The sequence below is a fragment of the Castor canadensis genome, chromosome 15, assembly GCF_047511655.1.
Source record: "Castor canadensis chromosome 15, mCasCan1.hap1v2, whole genome shotgun sequence".
Lineage (NCBI taxonomy): Eukaryota > Metazoa > Chordata > Mammalia > Rodentia > Castoridae > Castor > Castor canadensis.
Window position 1 is genome coordinate 98433433 of NC_133400.1, and position 24395 is coordinate 98457827.

The following is a 24395-nucleotide window of genomic DNA, read 5'->3' on the forward strand; positions in this document are numbered from 1 at the left end:
TCATTCTCTTCTTCTTTCACTCCTCCTCTAATCTCCTCCAACAGTCCCACTATTGGAAACACATTCTCTGTCTGTGTGTGTGTATGATAATGCTTGTATTTGTATTTGGATCTATCTTCCACATATGGAGAAAACGTGACCTTTATCTTTCTGAGCCTAGTTTACTTCATGTAACATTATTATGTTACTTTTTTTTTAGGCTGGGTAGTTTTCCATGGCATGGGTGTACCACAGTTTGTTTACAACTCAGTTGTTGGAAAGCATCTGGGTTTTTTTCCATTTGGGTATAGTACAAATAAAGCTTCTATCAATAATCATGTACAGGTTTTTGTGTGAACATAAGTCTTCATTTTTCCGAGATTAATATCCGGGGGTCCATTTTACTTTCTCATCACTAATGTATGAGTGATCCAAGTTTCTTTGTATTCTCACCAGTAAAGAATTGTCACTACTTTTTATTTTAGCCATTCTGATAGATGTATGGTGATATCTCACTGGGGTTTTGCATTTCTGTAGTGACCAATGTAAAGGTAATACCTAGAGCAACAAAGCTATGCAAATGAAAATTAGGATAAAAACTATACCCAAGACTGAGGCAAGAGGATCCAGGGTTCCAGGGCAGCCTGGGCTACAAAGTGAGACCCTGTCTCAAAAAAGAAAAAAAGTACTATAGATAATATTCTCCACACACACACACACCAATAATCATTGGGTAATAAATGTTACCTTGCTTTTTTTTTTTTTTTTTCATTTTTCTTTTATTATTCATATGTGCATACAAGGCTTGGTTTATTTCTCCCCCCTGCCCCCACCCCCTCCCTTACCACCCAATCCACCCCCTCCCGCTCCCCCCCTCAATACCCAGCAGAAACTATTTTGCCCTTATCTCTAATTTTGTTGTAGAGAGAGTATAAGCAATAATAGGAAGGAACAAGGGGTTTTGCTGGTTGAGATAAGGATAGCTATACAGGGCATTGACTCACATTGATTTCCTGTGCATGGGTGTTACCTTCTAGGTTAATTCTTTTTAATCTAACCTTTTCTCTAGTTCCTGGTCCCCTTTTCCTATTGGCCTCAGTTGCTTTAAGGTATCTGCTTTAGTTTCTCTGCATTAAGGGCAACAAATGCTAGCTAGTTTTTTAGGTGTCTTACCTATCCTCACCCCTCCCTTGTGTGCTCTCGCTTTTATCATGTGCTCATAGTCCAATCCCCTTGTTGTGTTTGCCCTTGATCTAATGTCCACATATGAGGGAGAACATACGATTTTTGGTCTTTTGGGCCAGGCTAACCTCACTCAGAATGATGTTCTCCAATTCCATCCATTTACCAGCGAATGATAACATTTCGTTCTTCTTCATGGCTGCATAAAATTCCATTGTGTATAGATACCACTAAATGTTACCTTGCTTTATTGTGATGAACATTCAACCATGTATGTGAATATCAAAATATCAACTTGTGTACTTTAAATAAAAAAATAATATATAATTTCTGTCAAGTATACCCTAATAAAGGTGAAAATATTAAAGCTCAATAGGTAAGTCAAAATAAAATTCTAAAATAAATGTTCAGGTAACTTCAGAAATTTAGCAAAAAGAACACAGAAATTGCTAATCGCTAGAAAAATATGATAAACCCAGTGCAGAGGTGGCATTCTGTCTTAGCTTTTCTAGTTTGCATTTAGGGCAGCAGGCTCTCAGGCTTTAGTCTGAAATTGAGCCAGGATTATTTTACAACATTTAATTGTATAGCATGTGCAGTGAAACAGCTCTGCAGATTCATCTACTGTATAGATTTTGTGGTCTCTGTCTAAGAATCTTATGGTCTGAATAACTTTGCATTTTATCTCACATTCCTTAGTAAATTAAATCTATAACTTAGAATTCTATGGCCTGTGCATTTTAGATGTCTACACTGTGTTAAGCGAGTGCATTTTCTCTGCTATATCATGCAATCAAATACTCTACCCACTTTCTCCACTGTGCTGTGTCTAGTTCATCCAGTGTACCTACCACATTCATATTATGATGGCTCAATTAGTAATTATTTAGAATATTTTACCGGCTTCATCATCACTTATAGTGGCTAAATATTAGTAATTTGACTATTTGTTTTCTTTTTTAATTCAAAGATTTTAATTCAGACATTATTGACATTTTGAGAACTCCGGAAAACACAACTCAAAGCAAGATCTCACTTTCCCAGTCTGAAATTTCTGAGGAAAACATGCATCACGAAAAGTCTTCTGCTTTCAATCCGTTTCAAAAAGAAATGTTCACATATCTGGTAGAAGGATTCAAAGTGTCTGTTGTGAGTAAACTAATTACTTGGGAAATGTTTGTTCACACAAAAGGAATAGAGGTTTATGTGTTTGTGTTACGTATTTCCAAAATCAGATTTCTTTCTGCTCTTTCAGAAAGGCTTCTGAAACTCAGACCACTTGAATTTTTAATAATAGAGTAATATGTACTGCTAACTTACCTATTGCAAAATGACTTACCTCTGCAACCTTGGTTTTTAAGACTGTACCCTAAGGGCCATTTTCTAATAGAGTCTAGGAAGATTAACATCAGAAAAGAGAGGAGCTTTGATCATTATTCTGAGACTTTAAATTAACAACCTATTTGTAAAAGACTTTACTTATAGCTATAATTTTGGACTTCTGAATTCTTACAAAGTTTAGGTCTTGGCATAAATGTATCTAACCCTTCAAAATGATACAGAGAATATTGACAGGTGTCAGGCTGCGTTTATCACTGTCTTACCTGGGTTTCTGTGGGTCACTTACAGTTGACCGTGGGGAACCACTTGGTCAGTTCACTCCATAAGCATTACCTAAGGCCAATCTGTTGTAGCAGAACTCAAATCTAAACTTGATTTTTGTGTCCAGTCCTGAACTCAAAACAAACTGGGGATTTACCTAGAATTCAACACAGGGCCTTCAGGACAAGGAGCAATAAAACCTAAAATGTACTACTACCAGGTTTAACCTCAAGACAGGGGTTTACTCAGTGTCAGGCCAGCCTCAGTGGAGCCACGATTGAAACTGGAGAGAATTGATGGTCAGTTTACATGCGGTTCTTGATTTGTGACTCTTTGCTCAATATTGTAGTATTAACTGAAGTCCTTATTGCTTCTTCATCCATCCTTCTCTCTTTTGTGAATTGTGGTAAAACACATATAACATAAAATTTATCATCTTTTAAGGCTACAGTTCAGCGGCATTTTAGTACATTCACATTGTCCCACAACCATCACTACCGTCCATATCCAGAACTTTTTCATGATCCCAAGAAGTAACAGTAACTGCTGTTACCCAATCTCCCCAGCCCCATACCCACTCTTCTACTTTCTGTCTCTGTGACTTCCACTGTCTAGGTGAGACCATGGCACTTGTCCTTTGCATGTGGTTTATTTCACTGAGCACAATGTCATTGAGGGTCGTCTATGTTGAAGCATGTATTGGAACTTGATTGCTTTTAAAGGCTGACTAATATTCCACTGTGTGTATATGGCACATTTTGTTTACATATTCATCCATTAATGGACATTTGGATTGTTTCCACCTTCCAGCTATTTTAAATAATGCTGTCATGAATATTATTGCAATCTATCTCTTTTAAACTCCTTTTTGTATAGTTATGCATATGTTTTCTAACTTTGAATATTAAACAGATCTAGAATGAAACATATTCCATGATCTTCTTTAGGACTGTGTAAAGTTAGTATATTATTCCTAATTCACTCCTGTTCTGACTTAAGAGTTCAAGTAAAACCAGTGGCTCTAAGCAGCAATGGACTAAAATCCTGTGGTCTTGTAAAGAAACCTTCCGAATGCAGCTTGCAAGACTACTAGTGCACATTTTGTCACCAGCCCACACTGTACAAGAGAGAAAGCAAATATTTGAAATAGTTTGTGAGCCAACTCATCAGGAAATACTGCGTGACTGTCTCAGCCCATCCCCACAAGTAAGTATCTCAGCATTTGGTAAAGTACTAGAAACTTTGGGTGAAATAGTAAGTCTTTCAAAACAATAATTGAAACCGTATTTTCATGCCTAGAGTCATGAACATAACTTTCTTACCAAACATATTTAACCTAAGGTTTTTAAGAGTTGATTTGATTTCTCTGCTTATCTCCCAGTTCTTTTCCAGTGCTTCCATTATAAGATACCTTATAATTTGTTGCCGTATCTTGAAACTTTTTCCTTAAAAACTGTCTAGAGGCAGTTTTATTTGCATGAATCACCTATACTGACTATCTCAAACAAGACTACATACAGCATATTTCAGAAAATATTCACAGTAGTTAAAGTAGGGGAAAAACTATCATTTTTAATGACCAAAACCAAAATACTTAAAAGAATTCCAAGTCTAAGCTAGGCACTGGTGGCTCATACCTGTAATCCTAACTGCTTTAGAAGCTGAGATTACAGAATCATAGTTCAAAGCTAACCTAGGCAAAGACTTTGCAAGACCCTGTCTCAACCAGTAGTTGTGCACAGTGGCCTGTGCCTGCCCCATTCCAAGCTATGCAGGAGTATCTTGGTTCCAAACCAACTTGGGCAAAAATAGGTTTGTAAGACTCCATCTCAGTGCAGAAAAGCTGGGCATGATAGCAGGTGCCTGTTTCCCAACTACTGCAGAAAGCATAACCTGGACAAAAGAGCACGACCCCATCTCTAAAGTAACCAGACCAAAACGGGCTGGAGGAGCGGCTAAGTGATAGAGTGCCTACCTAGCAAGTGCAGACCCTGAGTTCAAATCCTAGTACCTCCAAAAAAAAAAAGAATTAGAAGTCTATAAATTCTGTAATCTCAAGAATGATAGCAAGTATAAGTGATACATTAAAGTATTTTGGAAGGCTGTTTCTTATAAAATTAAACATTTACTTAACTTGTAAACCTGTTATATCGTTCATGTTTAGATAATTACCCAAAAAACATAGCTACGTATGTCCATAAAAAGACTTGCACAAGAATATCTGTGCCAACCTTTTCATAGTGGTCCCCAACTAGAAGTATCCTAAATGTCTGTCAACAAGAAGATACATAAACAAATGATGATGTATTTATACAGTAGACTTTACACAACAACAATAAAAGGAGCAGACTATGTTATGGATGAGTCTCAGGAACACTTGACATGGTGAAGGGAGCAGCCAAACACAAAAGAGTGCACAGTCAGTGTTCCATGCAAGTGAAGTCCAAGGGCAAGCAAAACTGGGCTGTGGTGTCAGGACTCAGGACAGTGCCTGGCTCTGTGGGAGGGCTGGTGAGAAGGGAGTGCTGAAAAAGGCCATGGGGTGACAGAACTAAGATTAAAATCTCCATTTTGAGGAGCAGTTATTGTCAAAACTCAGAAACAAGCACCGTATGTGTTTTAATTTATGGAATTATATCCAATAGAGAAGGTAAAAGATGACATATGAAAAAGACAGGCATCTTTTTTTTTTTTGAGATAATGTCTTGCTTTTTTTGCCCCAGTCTGGCCTGGATCATAATCCTACTATTTATGCTTCCCTTCCTAGCTGGGATGACGGGCATACACTACCATGCCCAGCTTTTTTTCCTTTGAGATAGGGTCTCACAAAGTTTTTTGCCCACATGGCCTGGGACTGTGATCCTTCCTATCTCACCTTCCCATGCAGCTTGGGAAAACAAGCACATGTCCCCATGCCCGCTATTGGGTGAGATGGAGCCTCATGATGTCTCTGCCTAGGCTGGTCTCCACGGTGATTCTCCCTATCGCTGCTTCCCAAGTAGCTAGGATTACAGGTATGAGCCGCCACTGCCTGACTCCATTTATTTTTACTTGTTTATTTTGTTCATGGTGGTATTGGGGTTTGAACTCAGGGCCTCGTGCTTGTTCCTAGACAGGCATGATACCACTTGAGCCATGCCTCCAGCCCTCTTTTACTTTTTAGTTATTTTTCAGGTAGGGTCTCACATTTTTTTGCCAGGCCGACCTAGACCGCAGTCCTACCTATACCTGCCATGGTTGGGCTAGTGGGTGTGCACTACTGTACTCAGCAGATCAGGTCTCACTAACTTTTTGCCCAGGCTAGCCTTGAGTCACAGTCCTCCCAATCTCCTTAGTAACTGGGATAATAAGGTATGAGCCCCAGGCACCTCTTTGAATACCTGAAAAACTCACTATACGGGAAGTCAAAACTATCTGGAAGTGTTCAGGCACTCTTTCCAGTTTAAAGACTCCCAGGTGCACCAAGCATACGCCTCCTTTTTCCCAAAGCAGAAGCACAGTTTCCTCACATGGAGACTTTGAAGTGGTGTTTTTTTCTTTCCTTTATCCTCAGCAATGTTGCCATTCATCTAAACCCAAGCCTGATGTTAGCAGTCCTCTTTCCCCATGTAAACGTCCCTTCTCTCCTCCATGTCGCTCAGCGGAATCACTACAGATTTTAGCTTGCAGCATTGGACTGTTGACTTTTTCTTCTTAAATCCATTTCATCACAAAAGCTAGTCATTTATTCACTGTGTCTTTCCAATCCATCTTTTTTTTTAAAATAGGTTACCTTCACAATCTAGTTCAGACCTTTTTCCCCTTGTCCTTGAATTAATACAATAGCTTCCTTTCCCCCTTCATGCCAATATGCTATACCTGATTGTTTTAAAGTTCATTATTGAAATTCTCAAATATACCTAAAATGTGGTGAAATCAAAAAAGGACTCCACATCATTATTACCCTGCTTTAGTTTTTCTTTGTGGTGAAAAAGATCTTAGGCATCAGATTACTTCACTAAATGAATACTTCATATTGTATCTTTAAGTAATACTTTTATCCTATAATATCTTCAACCTTTTTAATGTCTGTATTACTAGCACCATTTCTTTATTGTTGTTTAATGCCCAGTGTTTAAATCTTCCCAACTTTCTTTAGTTTGCTCTGTTCTGGATTCAAACAAGGCCATGTACTGTGTCTGTTTGATGTGACTTCGATATTTTTAATGCCATAATGTCCACAGCAGTTTTTCTCCTTGGAAGTAAGGTCATTTGTTCTGTGGGATTTCCCACATTTTGGGATTTGATTGATTGCATCCTTGTGGCTCTAGATATGGAGGCTGGACTGGATTCCAGTTACTGGTTTCATGTATGAATTTTTTTCAGAAAATATTAAGAATGCTTTGTGTTTTCTGTTGTATCATAGCAGGTGTCATGGTTGTTTGGCTGCCCTGCTTTACAAGATGATATCAACTCAGCCTATCTACTGTGAAGTTCACTTTCAATCTGTCTCCTAAAAGGATCTGAGCGGCCATTGAAGGCAGATTCCATCCCCACCTTCTCATTAGGAGTTATGAAATAGTGGTTTCTCCAAGTCTCATTCCACCAGCGTCTGTTACCTCTGATTCTTCCGTAGGGAGAAACTTTCCCTTATCAACTGTTTTGCTACTGACTGCTAAAATGTGGTCAGTGAAGGAAAGGCAGGATAAATGCTAGTTTCTTTTCCTGTTTATTAATTTTTATAGTAATGAGTTGATACCCCGGCAACCTTTTGCTTTTGCATTTGTTTTTACTTTGGGGGCCATTATAAACTCAAGTATTGTTTAAACCTTGTGTTAAATCTGTTGCAGTTGTTCTCTGGCAATCACTTTGATACCCCAGTTACTGTGTTCTTTTAACACGTCTCTTCACTTTTAACAAGTTGATACGATTAGCGTCTGCTTCCTGGCACGGAAGGATGTCCCAAGACACCTTACACATTTCCTTTCCTCTGACTGGAACCTGGGAGCCAAGAAACCCATCTTTCATCTTAGCAGCATGGTAGCACTTGGAGGCTACAGGCACTCCTTGTACATCCTGTGCATCCTGCTGCCACACTGCAGCAGAGTAGTACTTTGTACATTCATTTGTAGTTGTTTCTCAGCCTTTCTAGTGGACAAAGTTAAGAAATAAGTATATTTTTAGGGAAAAAAATTATGAGTCCATACTTTGACTTTTTGCACTTTCACTTTTTCTTGGATTTTATTTTTGTATTTTTTATGTTAATAATCTTGGTTCCTGATGACATTAACATAATTATATTTCTTTATATATAACATTTCAAATAAGATTATCACTAATAACACTAGTTATAATTAGTGACAGTAACCAACATTATCACTAATAACAGTTGCATTAAATGTAACTTCATATTTCTTTGTGGTTCTCTTTGTTCTTATGACATTGTAATAGGCATCCAGTGTAAATGCTGAATTGTAAAATTACCTAAAATAATTGTTTTTATTTAGTCATGCTACAGCTTAAATTTGTATTATATTGTTAGTGATTCCATTGGGTTTTTGTTTGTTTAATTTTTAACCATGTAAAGTCAAATGTCCACGTAGTTCCAAAATTAAAATTGGTGACACATAGCACATTCAGAGAGGTTCTAGTTTCCACCCTATTCTCCCACCACTCTTTTTCATCTTTGTTTAGGGAACTATTTTTTTAAATTTCTGTTTAGGATACAAGCAAATCTATACATAAGCACGCACACTCAACTGGTAAACATTATCTCCCCCATTCTCAGCACCCAAGAAGATAAAGCTGTACTCTGCTACCTCTTCCTCTCTGAGATCATTACTCAGCCGTGTGTGGAGATCTTTTTTTTCTGCACAGCTGCATGCAGGCTGTGCTCCATTGGCTATCTGCTTGGGTCATAAAGGCCCCAGGCTGCTTTTCTGCTATTACCACTCAGCTTTGATGAATTCTTCAGTCTGTAGCCCACCTCTTTCCTAGATAATCTGGTCATTGTCTCCTGCATCCCCTTCACATCCCGTGTGTCCTGCTTCCATGCTGCTTTATGTATGATGCCTGCCCAGTGCAGGACACCTTACTCTTCCCTACCATTTAGCCCCAGCCCCAGCACACTCTATTTCTCAAAACCTTTTTCCCTTTCTATAGTCTACTTAAAACCCTTCCTTCTGAGAGCCCCCATTGAAAATTTTACCTTTACATATGTAAGCATTTTATTATTTTTTAAAAATTCAATTCCTTAAATCAGCTTTTTATTGTTTTTTGTTTTCGTTTCTGTTTTGGTGGCACTAGGGTTTGAACTCAAGGCTTTGCTCTTGCAAAGCAGATGCTCTACCACTTGGGCCACACTTCCAGTCCTTGTTTTGTGTTTTGAGATGGAATCTCACTGTGTTGCCCAGGCTGGTCTTGAGCTCATGAGCTGAAGTGATCCTCTCATCTTAGCTTTTCAAGAAACTAGGGTTTTTATTATTATTGTTATGCATTTGTTTTTATTTTTGAGACAGGGTCTCACTTTGTAGCCCAAGCTGGCCTAGAACTCAGGTTCCTCTTGACTTAGCCTCCCAAGTGCTGAGAAGACAGGCATGTACCACTACACCTGGCTCAAGAAGTCAGTTTTTTTGAAAGCTGAAATAAAGATCTTTTTGCATCTATCCTCAGTCGCATCTTTTATAGATCCAGAAATAATAACCAGTAAGTGATCAGAGGATGTTAAAATGAGATGTTAGAAACAACTTAGTGTTTAAGAAAATCATGTGTTTCTTTGCATATTCAGAATTAGTAAAAACATTTCTGATAGCTTTTCAAGATATTTTAGAATGTCACTGAATACTAAATTGAAATATTTTTAAAGTTATGTAAAGAACATTACTTTTAAGACACATGTGAAAATATTCCGGTCCTTTTTTTTCTATTTGCCAACTCTTTAAGCCTTTTCCTCACACAGCATCTGTTCCTTTTCCTCTTCTGGTCAGGTAGCAGCTGTCTTCTGACTAGTTTAAAATGTTGCATTAAAATAAACTTTGCTATTTTCACTATTGCATATGTTCATCTTATGCTTTTTGGGAAATGACATGAGATGATTCATTTAAATATCACCCAAAATGTAATTGTTTCCAGATCCTTTTGTTGATATTTAATACCATTCACAGTTTTAAATGCCACAAAGTTAAATTCAGTGGCATTTGTATCAGTGCATGTTTTTTAAAGTAAGAGTTTAATCTTTATCATAATTATTGACTAATACATGGGGAACACATTATAGTCAAGTGTACACATAGCATGGAATGGCCACTTAAAAAAAGCAGGAACCAATTTGGTTCAAGTTTGTACTATGCAGAACTATTTTCATTACCTTAAGAAATACTCTGGTTTTGGCTTTAGACTCTTCATAGATTGGCCCACTCCATCTGCCCTCTGGACATGCATGGGGAACTGAGTGCTGAAGCCTTACTGGCTTCAGAGTTTCTCACCTCCTGCTGACAAGTGAAAGAAGGCTGTTATTCCAAAAATTTCACTAGCTTCTCTTCTACTGAGCGAAAATCAAAGGGAAAAGGATGAATAAGCATATTTTTTTACCTTAAAATTAATATTTCCCTTCTAGTTACACTGTTTTCTGTGAGAAAAACTAAGAAGTCTTTTCCTTTCTCTCCATCCTATTTCCTCAATCCCGTTAGCAAGTCCTCTCCAGAATTCTTTCCCTAAAAGTGGGTAGCTAGCTTGCTGCTTTTTTTTAACCTTGTGCAATGAAAAATTTCAAATACATAAAGAAGAGTAGAGAGAATGGTATATTTTTATCATAATTGTGTCATTTCTTTTTCTGAATTATTTTAAAGTAAGTTAATAGAAATCATTACATTTTCTAGACCCTTTTTTTTTTTTTTTTTAACCGTACTGGGGTTTGGACTCAGGGCATGCTTGCTACACAGGCACTCTACCATTTGAGCCACACCTCTAGTCCTTGTTGCTGTGATCATTTTGGAGATAGGGTCTCACTTTTTGCCCAGGCCAGCCCAGACTATTATCCTCTTATTTTAATCTTCCCACTGTCACTGGGATGGCAAGTGTGTGCCACTGTGTCCAGCTTTTTTCCCTTAAGATGGATTCTCACGAACTTCTTGCCTGGCTGTCCTCAAACTGCCATCTTCCCGACCTCAGCCTACCTTGTAGCTAGGATTGCAGGTATGAACCATTGGTGCCTGGCTTAGATTCTTTTTTAAGAAGACATTATTATACCTAATTAAACTAGCAGTAATTATCTAGTGTCATCAGATACCCAGTGCATAATTAAATTTCTTCTTTTGTCCCCAGAATGTCTTTTTGTCCTATGTATTCAAATCAGGCCCAACCACATAAATTTGGCAATAAAACTTAATTTATTGTTAAATAATTTAAATGAAAGGCATAAATTCTATATTACTAAAAAATTATTACCTTTTTTAAAGCATGGAGCCAAGTTAGTTCTGTATTTGTCAGAGTTGATACATACTCACCAGGATGAGTTGGCTGAAGAAGATCTGGACACAGCAGAGCTGCTTATGAATGCTCTTAGGCTGTGTGGCCACAAGTGCATCCCTCCCAGTGCCCCGTCAAAGCCTGAGCTTATTAGGATGATCAAAGAGGTGAGTCGTGAACCATAGTTGCTTCTCAGGAGATCCCATTGAGTATTAGTGATTAGTTTTACTATACATTGCTTTTTTTCATGAGGGAAAAGTAGGCTTTTTTTAAGCATCTCTTTATTCTATTTGGTCATCCTTGTCATTACTAGTATCATTCTGTGAAGGAAAGATATTTGTAGAGACAAGCAAGTTGAAATGTACCCTTGAGTTATGAGTTCTTCAGTGAAAAAGTAATGTAAGGAAGCAAACAACTATGTAAACTTCAAGTGGGACAGCTCTGGCTAACTGTCCTATGCTACTTCTGTGGCCCAATTGTACAGAAAGAAAGGGGAACTGTAACATTGTTTTAGTCATTTATTTGTTTACTATTCTAGTCTCCTGAGGGTAATATTGTTTCCTTTATTAACTTGGTTTTAAAATTAGTTTTCTGTGCTCTGTGCCAATGTTACATGAGAAATAATAAGTTGTATATAATATATTACTATCTTAATCTTTAGGAACAGAAGAAATATGAAACCGAAGAGGGTATGAATAAAGCCTCCTGGCAGAAAACAGTTAATAATAATCAACAAAGGTAGGACTCTATGGCTCCAGACGTCTTATCCCTTAGCAATCGGTAGTTCTTATGGAGACTTTTAATTTTAGTATTTGGGTTTGATTTTTGGTTTTTGCGGCATTTGTTTTGGCTTTTTAATTTTTTTTGTAGTGCTAGAGATCAGTGCAAGCTAAGCAAGAACTCTCCCAGTGAATTACACCCCCAACCCACATGTATACTTCCAGTTTTAAAATACTGTGTTTTAATAAATATTTAACATTGCGTATGCACTTAACTTAATGGACAGTCTTGCATGTTCAGTCTCTTTCAGCGCCTTGACTCAAAATCAAAAGACATATCTAAACTAGCTGCAGATATCACCCAGACAGTATCTCTGTCCCAGGGTATTGAGAGAAAAAAGGTGATTCAGCATATCAGAGGAATGTACAAAGTGGATCTGAGTGCCAGCAGACACTGGCAGGAGCTCATTCAACAGCTGACACACGACAGGTGAGCGTGGGAGGACGCTTGAAATTGTCCGCATGAGTATTTTATAGTGAACGTTAAGCACTGTTTTCATTCCAGAATTCAAATTCAGAAATTTATTTCAGGAAATGTTTTGTTTAATCATTTGTGATTTTCTTTCTTCTTTTTTTTTTTCCAGTACTGGGGATCAAACCTAGGGCCTTGGGTATGTGAGGCAAGTGCTCTAACAATTAGCTATACCCCAGTCTGATTTTTTCCCCATCTTGAAGAATAATTACATGAGACTTTCAGAGAAAAACATCAGAGAGGTGTTAGCTGCTGTTTTCAGACAGTAAAACTGACTTCATTTGTAAAATATGGACTTTCCAAAAAAAAGAGAAAACACTGAAATAAGATAGTTGAGAAATAGGTCTCTTTTAACTAAAACTTTATTAATATGATTTAAAAGATGCTATACAAATAATGAAAAGAGGAAATTATTCTCTAACTTTTGTTAAGATAACTGATTAGCATGACTTTGGGGCACTAAAATTCACTGACTCTTATTTATACTCTAAAGTAATTTTCAAATAGGTGAAAGAATTAAGCTCAAACGTGTATAAAGTGTGTGTTTCAACTCTGTGAAGAGTGGATAAGTTTCTTGGCTCAAGCACAACAGAACATTAAAGTTCACTTTTGAACTCTAATGTTTTCCAATGTATTTAATGACAAAAAAAAAGCATGGATATTTATTTTTCAAATATATCAAAGAACTAATGCTTTATTATTTGGAAAATGTTTGTAGCTTTGAAAGTAATATATTACAGTCCCTTAAATTTGAAAGAGAAAAACAGTGAACACAGTCTTTACATAAAACAAATAGAACTAATAAACACATGGGGAAATATTCAATATTGCTAGAGAATAGTTTAATTTTCAAAAAATATGGAATGCTTCTCGATTTTGTGTGTCATCCTGGTGCAGAGATCATGCTAATCTTCTCTGTATTGTTCCAGTTTTAGTGTATGTGCTGCTGAAGTGAGCACTAATTTCATTTTTTAAAAACCTTTAGATAACCCATTTTGCTTTTCATGTTTTAACATTTTTTTTTCTGGTGCCAGTATCCACAGCAGAATATCAGCTGGGAAAGCTAGCTGTCCTTCATTAAAATTACTGTACCCTGTTACAATATATCTTGAGACCCCACAGACATTTCTAGCTCCAGTAATGTTTTAGGAATTCCATTCTGAAGAATGTATTCAGAATGTGGAAGACAGTAAAAAGGTTTCCACACTGTCATTTATGTTGGTACATGAATTGGAAACAGTGTAAATGAAGAGCAGTAGTAACCTGTTCAGATACATTGTGATGCATCCACTCACTGTCATGTTATCAACCACTAGAAAGTGATGATAGCCAGGCACAGTTGCTCAAAGCTGTAATCCTAACTACATCGGAGGTTGAGATCAGGAGGATCTCAGTTAGAAGCCAGTCCAGGCAAAAAGTTTGCTGAACCCCCATCTTAGCTAATGGCTAGGTGTGTTGGTGGGCACCTGTCATTAACCCCAGGACTGTCAAAAAAAAAAGAAAGTGATGATAATAAAGATTGTACTGTATTTTGCAAATGAAGACAGGGTATAGAAATATGTATATATAATGGTTGTAACTGAAACTAAAACAGATGCATGTTGAAATGAAAGAGAATGATGTTTAGAGTAGTAATATCAAGGGTGATTTTTATGTTTCTAAAGATGTACTTAATGTGGTTTAATATTTTCTTTCATCTAAATATAAATTTGTTGTAAAATTCTTTTTCAAATGTGATCCACACCACAAAAAGTAACTAATTTTGTTAGAGAGTAGAAAAAATGGGAAATATGAAAGACTAATTTGGGAATATTTGTTTCTTTAGCTAACCATATTAAATCTGTTGTGTTTTTGATGTTGCTGAAATCGTCATAGTAGTAGTGATACTTTTTAAAATTTGATAGATGCAAGAAACTGAAGCAGCCCTTGCTTCAGAAGGGTAAGGGAACTCAGAACCTGGGACTTGGGAGCAGGACACTTGCTTTTTTATGTGATTCTTTTGTTCTGCATAGGTGCATTCCCCCCTCTAAATATATGCAGTTGTTTCCTAATTGAGTAGATCCATTGTGGTTTATTCACTCAGCCTCTATTCTGATTTTCTTCAAAGCTATCAGCCTTTCACCTCACTTTAAATGCCCTTTTATTTTTCACTTGCAGAGCAGTCTGGTATGACCCCATCTACTATCCAACCTCATGGCAGTTGGATCCAACAGAAGGGCCAAACCGAGAGAGGAGACGTTTGCAGAGATGTTACTTAACGATTCCAAATAAGTATCTCCTGAAGGATAGACAAAAGTCAGAAGGTAATAATGGCTTCTGCCTCATCATATGGCTGTGGCAGGTAGTTGCGGTCATTAAATAAACATTGTATACCTTTACCTCAACAGATGTGATCAAGCCACCACTCTCTTATCTATTTGAAGACAAAACTCACTCTTCTTTTTCCTCTACTGTCAAAGACAAAGCTGCAAGTGAATCCATAAGGTCAGTGTGAGCCCGTGGCCTTTCTTCACTCTCTGCCTCAGTGTCCTCACTTGTGAGGACACTAGCCATACTCAGGTGTCCAGAGCATTGTTGAGTACTAAGTGTGTGAGTGTGCATGAGCTGCTAACGGTGTTGTTGAGATTATGCCCATTTCATAGATTAAAAACAAAGGCAAGGAAGATAAGTGACAGGAACACAGAACTTTTCCATCCAAAACCCCAGTTTTTCTAGAATACTCGACTTCTTTCACATGTTGAGATATCAGTGGTATAAAACACTGTCTGCTTACTTAGAATATAAAACACTGAGGTCTCTTGTGCATAACTGAAGCCCTATATTCTGCAACAGGCTTTAGGGACTCAGCCTTTTCTAAAGGTTTCAGTTATTTTCTTCTCCTCTGAAATGTTAACAAATGGCACAGAATTGTCATGTGGATTTTGACACACCATCTCATGATATTCAAAGTAGAGTGTGCTTTGCTGAAGTCTTTTATTAGGTGAAATAAAGCTTACAGTTGAAAATTAGGAAAAATGTAATTATAAATGTGTCTCGACAGAGTAAATAGAAGATGTATCAGCGTTGCACCATCTAGAGAGACAGCTGGTGAACTGTTGTTAGGTAAGTCAGTTTCAAACAATTTTGCATATTTTCACCCTGCCTTATTTTATTCTTAGATAACTTGAAGTGTTTTGTTTTGTTTTTGACATGTTACCATTAAATCAGATATTATCGCATAGGCTATTTTACTTTGACATTATCTACACAGTTTCTCCCTTATCCACCAGGACCCCGAGTAGGACGCCTGAAACCACAGATAGTAAAAACCTATGTGTACTATGGTTTTTTCCTGTATTTGCATACCTGTGATAAAACTTAATTTAGATTAGCCACAGTAAGAGATTAACAGCAATGACTAATAAAACACAGTATATTACACAAAAGGTACTTGAATGTGATCTCTCTCAAAATATTTATTGTGCTTTTACCTTTTCACTTAAAAGAAACACTTTATGTCTTCTCTTGTCACACCTGAAGCGCCAGCATCACTGCTCTTGTGCTTTGAGGCCCTTCCTAAGTAAAGTAAGGGTTACTTAAACACAACATTGTGACACTGCAATGGTGATCTGACACCCTCACTGGCTAGGTAACTAATGGATGGGTAGCATGATTCGTGTTTCAGGTAGGGTGATACTGGGCAGGGTTTCCTCATACTGCTCAGAGTGTGTGTAATTTAAAATTTAGTTTTAATATTTTCAGACCTAGTTGACCACAAGTAACTGAAATCTTGGAAAGCAAAAGCACAGATAAGGGAGGACCTCCATGGTGTACAGATTAAGGAATGTGAGAAAATGACATCTTGTACTGAAAGCACATGATTTAAAATTTCATTTCCATAATATTGACATTCTTCATGAGTTTGCATTTTTTACATTTTCACAATCCTTTTATTGTTTACAAATTGAGACTTTTAAAGTAAAATTTTATTGGTGCATTTATATTTCTATTATCTTAACAGATATGCATAAGAAATATGTGTACCTTTCATAATTTGTATTTATATTCCTTATTGTGCTTCTGAGAGAAGGGCCAATATTGCCGATTTATAATACCTGTGTAGTCACACTTAGTGGGATGTTTCTCCTCGGAATGCACTACCTGGTTCTCTCCCTTAAAGAACTGGTTTTCACACTGCGGGTCAGTTCTCCTGAGTGTGACCCCTATCAGCAGCGTGCGTATCACATCAGAGCTGCTTAGAAAGCATTTGTGGGCCCCAGACAGCCCTGCAGACTCTGGAACTCTGTGGCAGGTGGAGTCTGTATGCTGACTAGAGCACTGCTCTAGACCAAAGCTGAGGTCCAAGATGTGGAGCTTTGTGCTTGCTGGGACCGAGCCCACAAGCACAGGGTGGAACAGCGAGCTTCTCTGAGCCACACATTCCAGTGCTTCATGGTCCACCCAGCGCTCAAGGATGACTAGCAGATGAGTGGCAGAGTCACTGTCCCTAACATTCTGAAACACAGTATGGGGATATATGTTGGCAGCAGCCCACCTAGGATGCAGAAAAAAATTAGGCACTTCTTTGCTCTATTGAATGACTCAATCAGAGAATTAATAAGGATTGTTAATTTTCTTTTGCAAGAAAATTAGGTTTACCACTTGACTTCAGTTAATGTGACAGAATAAAGCAAACCAATATGTTTGTAATATAAGAAGAGTAATGGTGATAACAAATAGCCAACATTTACTTAGCATTAAATGCTAGGCATATTGATAAGCATTTTGTTTGTATTCTGAGAGAGTTTCCACAGTAGCTCTGAAGAATAGCCTCCCCACCCCCACTTTTTAAAATAAGGAAACTAAGACAGAGAGCATGAGTAGCTTGCCTGAGATCTTCCAGGCACTGTTTGATGGTATTTATTGAGTGCTTGGAACTATTTTTAGGTCCTGGGAGTCACATTCAAACCAAGGAACCCAAGAGATCCACATATGGATGCATATGATATTTCTAAATTCTTCTGTCCATTTACTTTCTGCAGGTAAATGTGGAATGTATTTTGTAGAAGATAATGCTTCTGATACAGTTGAAAGTTCGGTGAGTAGAGACTTACTTATATTAAACCCCGACAGATTTAAAAGCTACATAAATCCAGCTTAATGAGAGATGGGGCAGAACTATTAGAGCTCATCTACCATCACTGTACATGTGTATCAGTCTGATCTGCAAACATGTTTTAAAAGGGAATTTTAAAAAGAAGGGTATGCCACTCCTATGGCTTTGGGCCTGAGTCTCAGCAGTTACTGTTAAGATTCAAATTCTAATGTTTTGCTATTATTTCAATTCATGTGCATTATTTTATCACTCTCCTCAGTAGCAAGAGTGCTACTGCTGCTCACAGTTCATTATCAAGTACCTTTGTCTTCAAAAAGAAAGAAGGGGCTAGGTGCAGTGGCTCATATCTTTAATCCCAGCTGCTTGGGAGGCAGAAATCTGGAGAATCACAGTTTGAGACCATCCCTGGCAAAAAGTCACTGAGACTCCATCTCACCTTATCCTGGGCATGTTGGTATGTGCCTGTCATCCCAGCTACGTGAGAAGCGTAAATAGGAGGATCACAGTCCAGGCCAGCCCAGGCAAAGATGCAAGATCCTATCCCCAAAATAACTAAAGCAAAAAGGGCTGGAGGCATAGCTCAAGCAGTAGAGTGTCTGCCTTGCAAAGTGCAAGAACCTGAGTTCAGCCCCTCCAGTTCTACCAAAAACAGACAAAAAAAAGAAAGGAAATTTTTATATAGTTGAATAGCTTAAATCACCCTGATAACATATAGCTTAGTAATGCTAAATCGTGTCCTTCTGGAAATACCAAAAATAATAGAAAAGACTTTCACATTTTTTAAATTATTATATTACTGTCATACTGGGTACATTGTGACATTTACAAAGGTACTCACAATGTATCTTAGTTAAATTCACCCCCTGCATCATTCACCTCCCTTCCCCATTCCTGGAATAGTTTCAGCAGGTCTCATTTTCCATTTTCATACATGAGTGAATAATATTCCACCACATTCACCTCCTGCACCTTTTCCTCCCATCCTCTCCCTCACACTTTTATGTAGTAAATCTTTTCTCCATTTGAATTACCTTATGTACCATTAAAGTGTTTTTATATTCACATAATAGGAGATAAGTCCTTTGTTTCAAAAAAATTTAATGCCATGGATTCCTAAGTGAAGTTATCTGTGGCTTAATGATTATTTATGTATTTGATTTTAATGAAATTAATGAGTGAAAACAATTTGATTATGAAACAAATAATGTGAAAAAAAATCAAAAAAATATTTAAGATAGCCAGAAACTGAGTAGTCATTTTTTTTTGATTTATATAGTAATTACCTCAGGGTTTGTCCCAGCTAGTAAAAGTATAGTTATGTTTTTTTTAAACATGTATGTTTCTATCAACCAAAGAATTTAATAGTTGATGTATGAAATAGCATTTTTTTTGTCCAAAAGATATTTCCCCATTTAAAAGACTTTTAAAAATGCCTTGCTTTTTAATAAATTGAAGAGCCCTTCATTCCTTCATACTCTTGTAGTGTTTTTCACCTCAAAAAACACTTACTATCTTGCATTCACAGCAAGATAGTAAGTCTTACTCAGATTTATTTTACACAGACTGTTGAGTACCTATTATACAGTTGCTTTCTTGATCTGTGTTGAATGAGTGAACACACACTGAATCTAAACAAAGGAGGAGTTTGGTCTTAAATTTGAAAGTGTTACAGTTTCATCAAAAGATCTTATGAGTGGAATGTACCTTAGTGGAAGAGCACTTGCCAAGCTCAGTGAGGCCCTGGGTCGATCTCCAGAACTGAAACCAAAAGAAAAAAGTTAAAAGATTTTATTTATCATGTATTCCATATCTCCACTTCTGAAAATTATTTCATATCCACTGTAATAGTAACACACAAATAGAGTAGAACAATTCAAATTTTAAGATTTTAAATAAGATTTGGAAGAATAAAGAACTTAGGATAAAATAGTAATTATAACTGAATTCTAAATTTTTCTCTGAGTTTCTTGTTACTCAATACAGAGGGAGTCAGAAAACACAGTTTTCCAAAAGTGGTAACTAATGGGAGAGGGTTAAGTAGGATGCAGTTTATTTGAGGAGATAAATTCTAATATTACACTTTAGTAGAAGCTTTTTTCAAGTATTGAGTAACATAATTCATATGTTTAGCTGCAACTTGTAAAAGATTGCACTCCTTTTTTTCAAGTTTTTCTTGATTTTACGCTTGAGAGGAGCCCAGTGATGGTAAGGAATGTGGGATCTGTGGCCTCAACTCTTCATCCCCAAAAGTGGGGTCTGTGCAGGCAGGCTAAGGTTCTAAGCAGGCCAGAACTCATTCTCAGCAGTAGACCCAGGCCTCCAGTGCTCACTCTGTGGGTCTCCTTCCCATCTGCTGGCACCTGGAGGCACCAGGCTCTGCCTGTGCCGACCTGAGCATATGTTCATTGGGACTTCTTCACAAGAGCACTGCATTAGTAGCAGCAGCAGCCTTCCTCCAAAACCCGAAGTGGTCAGTGCAGAGTGACTTGGGCATGGGAATTGTGTTTCACCGTGGGAAGTTTCCAAGCTATGCAGATACGGTAGTTTAAAAACCTGTCTCCAAATCTGTTGGTGGGCACGGATTTTTTGTGCTCTCAGAGAGAGGCTTTTTTCTATTCTCCACGTAGATGCCAAGCCAATTGCCATTTTTCCCCTTTGCTGATAATCTTTCATTGAGAACGTGTTCCTTCATGGAGTTTAGCTTTCTAAAGGAATCTCACTTCAACACTCTGACTCCAAGGAAGACAAGGTGTCATCTTCTGTCCTCAAGTGGATTGCTAACTTAAGTCACATCACTTCTGAAAACAATGCATACATGCATGGGAACAGAAACACACGCACAGCAAGGCACTAGTGTCACTTCTCTACTGCTGTGTTTCACATTTCTTTTTTATTTTTGACTCTAGGAAGTTCATTTCCCTTGTTTTCTTGCAAACTCAGCTATGCATTTAGAAGATTTGCTAAGCAAAAGAAGTTGACCTGAAAAGGCTACATACAGTATGATTCCAACTCTATGACTTCTCAAAAAAACAAAAGAACAAACCATGGAGACAGGAATGGGATTGTTATGGCCTGGAGTGGAGGGGAGGAAGGGAGAAATAGGAGAAGCACAAAGGGAGGGTTTTTAGGGCAGTGAAACTATTCTGTATGATACTATAATGGGATAGATACATCTTATTAAATGTCAAAACCCATAGAATATACACCACCAAGAGTGAATCCTCCTGTAAAGTATGGACTTTAGGTAAAGACAATGCATCAATATTGTTTTATCAATTACAATAAATATTCTACACCGATCGTATGATAGGGAAACTGAGTGTGGGGCATGGGGATAATGCAGGAGGGAAACATGGGCTCTCTGTGCTAGTGCTCAAGTTCCTGGAAACTTAAAACTGATCCGAAAAACAAAGTCTTCATCCTTTTCAGATCCTAAATTTTATCTAGCATATGAAGTATTTTCTAATGGAAGGTTTTCTCAGTAATCTCATCTATCAAGTATCATTTTGCTACAAAAAAATTCTACTTCATTTTCATAGTTCTTGAAAATGTAAAATTAAGATACCATGTTTCATATAAAGCAAGTGCTTTTGTCTGTGTTCTTTGTCCTAGAGCCTTCAAGGAGAGTTAGAACCGGCATCATTTTCCTGGACATATGAAGAGATTAAAGAAGTTCACAGGCGTTGGTGGCAACTGAGAGACAACGCTGTGGAGATCTTCCTAACAAATGGCAGGACACTGCTGCTGGCATTTGACACCACCAAGGCAAGTCAGCCTGGTGACAGATATGCGCTACTTAGTGATCAGTGACCAGTGGATAGATGATGTAAATTGTGGTTTACCTTCAATCACTGTTCTGAAATCAAATAAAAATCGTCTTATTTCTGAGTCTTAATAAAGTAAGCTCTTGCACATATGAGGATTCTTTTTGACCTCCAGAAGTGTGTTCAATTCATATTCTCCCAAAGACGAAAGGAGTAGTTCGAAGTCACTCAGGGCTGTGGTAAGGGCCATCATTTTTTTCCCTTGTCCTTGCTGGACAAGCACTTTCCTGCTTGAGCCCTGCCACGAGTCTTTTGCTTTCTCACTACCCAGGCTGATCTTGAACTTCAGCCATCCTGCCATGGCCTCCCAAGTGCCAAGTCCCAGAAATATACCAGGGATTGCAGCACGGGCCACTGTGCCTGGCCCCATAATGTACATTTTTGAGAAGCCATCCCTTCATCCACATCCCTTCAGCTACCATTTTTTTTTTTTTTGCTTTGCCTCATGGAAAGTTGCATGTGCTTTCTGCCTCCAATTCCTCCCTCCTTCTCTCTTCTGAAATGTTTCAGTCACATTATTCTCCTCACTCTGGTGAGAGTCACTAGGACCTCCATGTTGCTGCCCCACCTTGGTCATATTTCCTGGTCCTCATCTCACTTGGCCTACCAGCAGCATTTGACCCAGCTGACTTGTGTTTTCTTCTTACTAGTCAGCTTCCTCTCTGAGCTTCAGGATTTCTGATTTCTTTCTGTTCTCTTTTTTCCTAACCAGCCATCCCTCTCATCTTGTCTTCAGATTCTTCCTGGGCATCTCAGGCTCATTCTTCAGACCTCTTCTCATCCTTCTCATGGCTTTAAAATGCCATCTGTATCCTGACAACATACAGCTGTGTGTCATTGCCCAACCTTCTCCCCCAAATGCCACATATCTAACCGTTGGTATCTCAAACTTAATGTGTACCAAACTGAAGTTTCTAATCCTTCTCCTAAATTGCCTTCCAGTTGTCCCATCTCAGTAAATAGCAACTTCATCTTTCTGGTGTCCAGCTAAGAGCCTGAGAGTATCCTGGCCTCTTTTAGTTCTCTCATGCCCTTTCTATAACACCATGCTGCATTTGACTAGGAGAAAGCTCTTCTTTTTCTTTTCTTGATTTTTTTGTACCTGTATATAAGTGACTTTTGAGCATAACTTCCTGAGAAGTTATGAATGACAACTCAGTTACCACCAGGTGATCTTATTGGCTGATTTCCCCAGCAGCAAGCACAATGGCTGAGAGTCCTCCTCTGGAGGAGGCTACGTTCAGTTCTCAGCTTTCCACCAGCTAGTAGTTTTGTGCAAAAAGTACTTTCTCAGAGGATTTAAGATTAGTCCCATGTTTGTAATGCCATGTTCTCTGGAGTAAAGTGCCAATAAGCCTCAAGATATATGGGTCTTTTTTCTCCTTCCCTTTTAGGTCCGTGATGATGTGTACCACAATATACTCACAAATAATCTCCCAAATCTTCTGGAATATGGTAACATCACTGCTCTGACGAATCTCTGGTATGCTGGACAGATTACCAATTTTGAATATTTGACTCACTTAAACAAGCATGCCGGCCGGTCCTTCAACGACCTCATGCAGTACCCAGTGTTCCCATTTATACTTGCTGACTATGTTAGTGAGACACTGGACCTCAGTGACCCCTCAGTCTACAGGTGAGTAAAAGCACCACCACCCTTCCAGACCATCTGCATGTTGTGTTTATGTCACTAAGCTATCTACTATGAAAACTTGGAAAATTTCAAACATGCACAAAAAAGATAGATTGCAGTTTGAGACCAACATTGGCAAAAATTAACTAGACTCTGTCTCAAAAACCAGCTGGGCTGGTCACCATCAGCTAAGACATGTAACTCCTAGCTATGGGAAGGCTGAGATGTGGAGGATCTCTGTTTCAGGCCAGCCCAGGCAAAAAGTGCATGAGACCCCGTCTCATCAGAAAAAAATTGGGTGTGGTAGCACACATCTGTAATTCCAGCTTCTCAGGAAAAGTGGTAGGAGGATCACAGTCCAATGCCAGCCTGGGCAAAGTTAGCACTGACCCTGTCTGAAAAACAAACTATAAGCAAAAAGACTGTGGGTGAGGGGACATGGCTCAAGTCACAGAGTACTTGCCTAAATTCAATCACCAGTACTGAAAAAAGAAAAAAGAGTACACAGAAACAAACTTAAATGCCTCTTACTGCCAAATACAGAACATTCTGAGGATCAAAGAGAGTAATGACAAGTAAGTGAAGCACATTGAAAAGATACATTTGTTTATAATTACACAGAGTAAGTATCCCTTAGCATCCCTAACCTAAAACCATGAGCCTGAAAGGCTCCAATACCTGAGATTTTGAATGTGTTCACAGAAGCTTCAAGTTTTGGAGCATTTCAGATTTCATATCTTCAGATAAGGAATGCTCACCCTGTACTTTTTGAAAGACCAAGCACACATACACGCACACATACAGAGACAGGCACACATACATATGCTCATACACATAATGCATATACACACGTGCACACAGCAAAGAAAAATAAAGCTCATTGCTCCCAATGGAGGTAACTAGAGCACCAGTCCCTTACTTAGAAATTTGAGAATTAAAGGGAAAGAATTTAGTGTTTGTTTTGCCTTTCCTGATGAAAGAGTGACCAAGTAGCTCTAGTTGAGAGAATGTTTGTTTTGAAAAAAATTCTCATTTAAAGAAAACTTGACTCTAATATTTCACTTGTCGTGTATGTTAGTGTTTTCATTATAACTTTGAAAAAACTAGATCTTGTTGAGCCAGTAAGAAATCAGGTTTCTTTTAATGCTTCTGTCACTTTAAAAAGAGCATAGGGCACACCATTTCTCCTTCAGACATTTTTATACACTGCTGGTAGACATTTAAACATTTTGCACATTGCTGATATAGATAGATATGGTCTTTCTGGAAGGCAATTTGACTGTATATATAAGGATTCTCAAATGTGCATACTTAGTGTTAGCAGCCCAGCATCTAGATGCTTTTTCTTGGGAAGCATGAAGGACATAGACTGTACCTAGAA

General features: G+C 38.0%; 1 protein-coding gene and 1 non-coding gene across 2 annotated transcripts in view; one reads left to right on the top strand and one right to left on the bottom strand.

Annotated features, from left to right (window-relative positions):
* Window positions 1–24395, top strand: part of Lyst (lysosomal trafficking regulator) — a 171381-nt gene that overhangs the window by 102132 nt on the left and 44854 nt on the right. The window contains exons 30-40 of the mRNA XM_074056828.1: window positions 2132–2310; window positions 3763–3969; window positions 11199–11375; window positions 11870–11946; window positions 12229–12417; window positions 14617–14762; window positions 14847–14943; window positions 15500–15561; window positions 17481–17536; window positions 21167–21319; window positions 22773–23017. Coding sequence (XP_073912929.1) covers window positions 2132–2310; window positions 3763–3969; window positions 11199–11375; window positions 11870–11946; window positions 12229–12417; window positions 14617–14762; window positions 14847–14943; window positions 15500–15561; window positions 17481–17536; window positions 21167–21319; window positions 22773–23017 — 1588 coding nt within the window. The remainder of the gene's footprint in view (window positions 1–2131; window positions 2311–3762; window positions 3970–11198; window positions 11376–11869; window positions 11947–12228; window positions 12418–14616; window positions 14763–14846; window positions 14944–15499; window positions 15562–17480; window positions 17537–21166; window positions 21320–22772; window positions 23018–24395) is intronic.
* LOC141417627 (U6 spliceosomal RNA) lies at window positions 13312–13418 on the bottom strand. Its single transcript, XR_012442279.1, has one exon. It is a non-coding gene; the product is annotated as a U6 spliceosomal RNA (small nuclear RNA).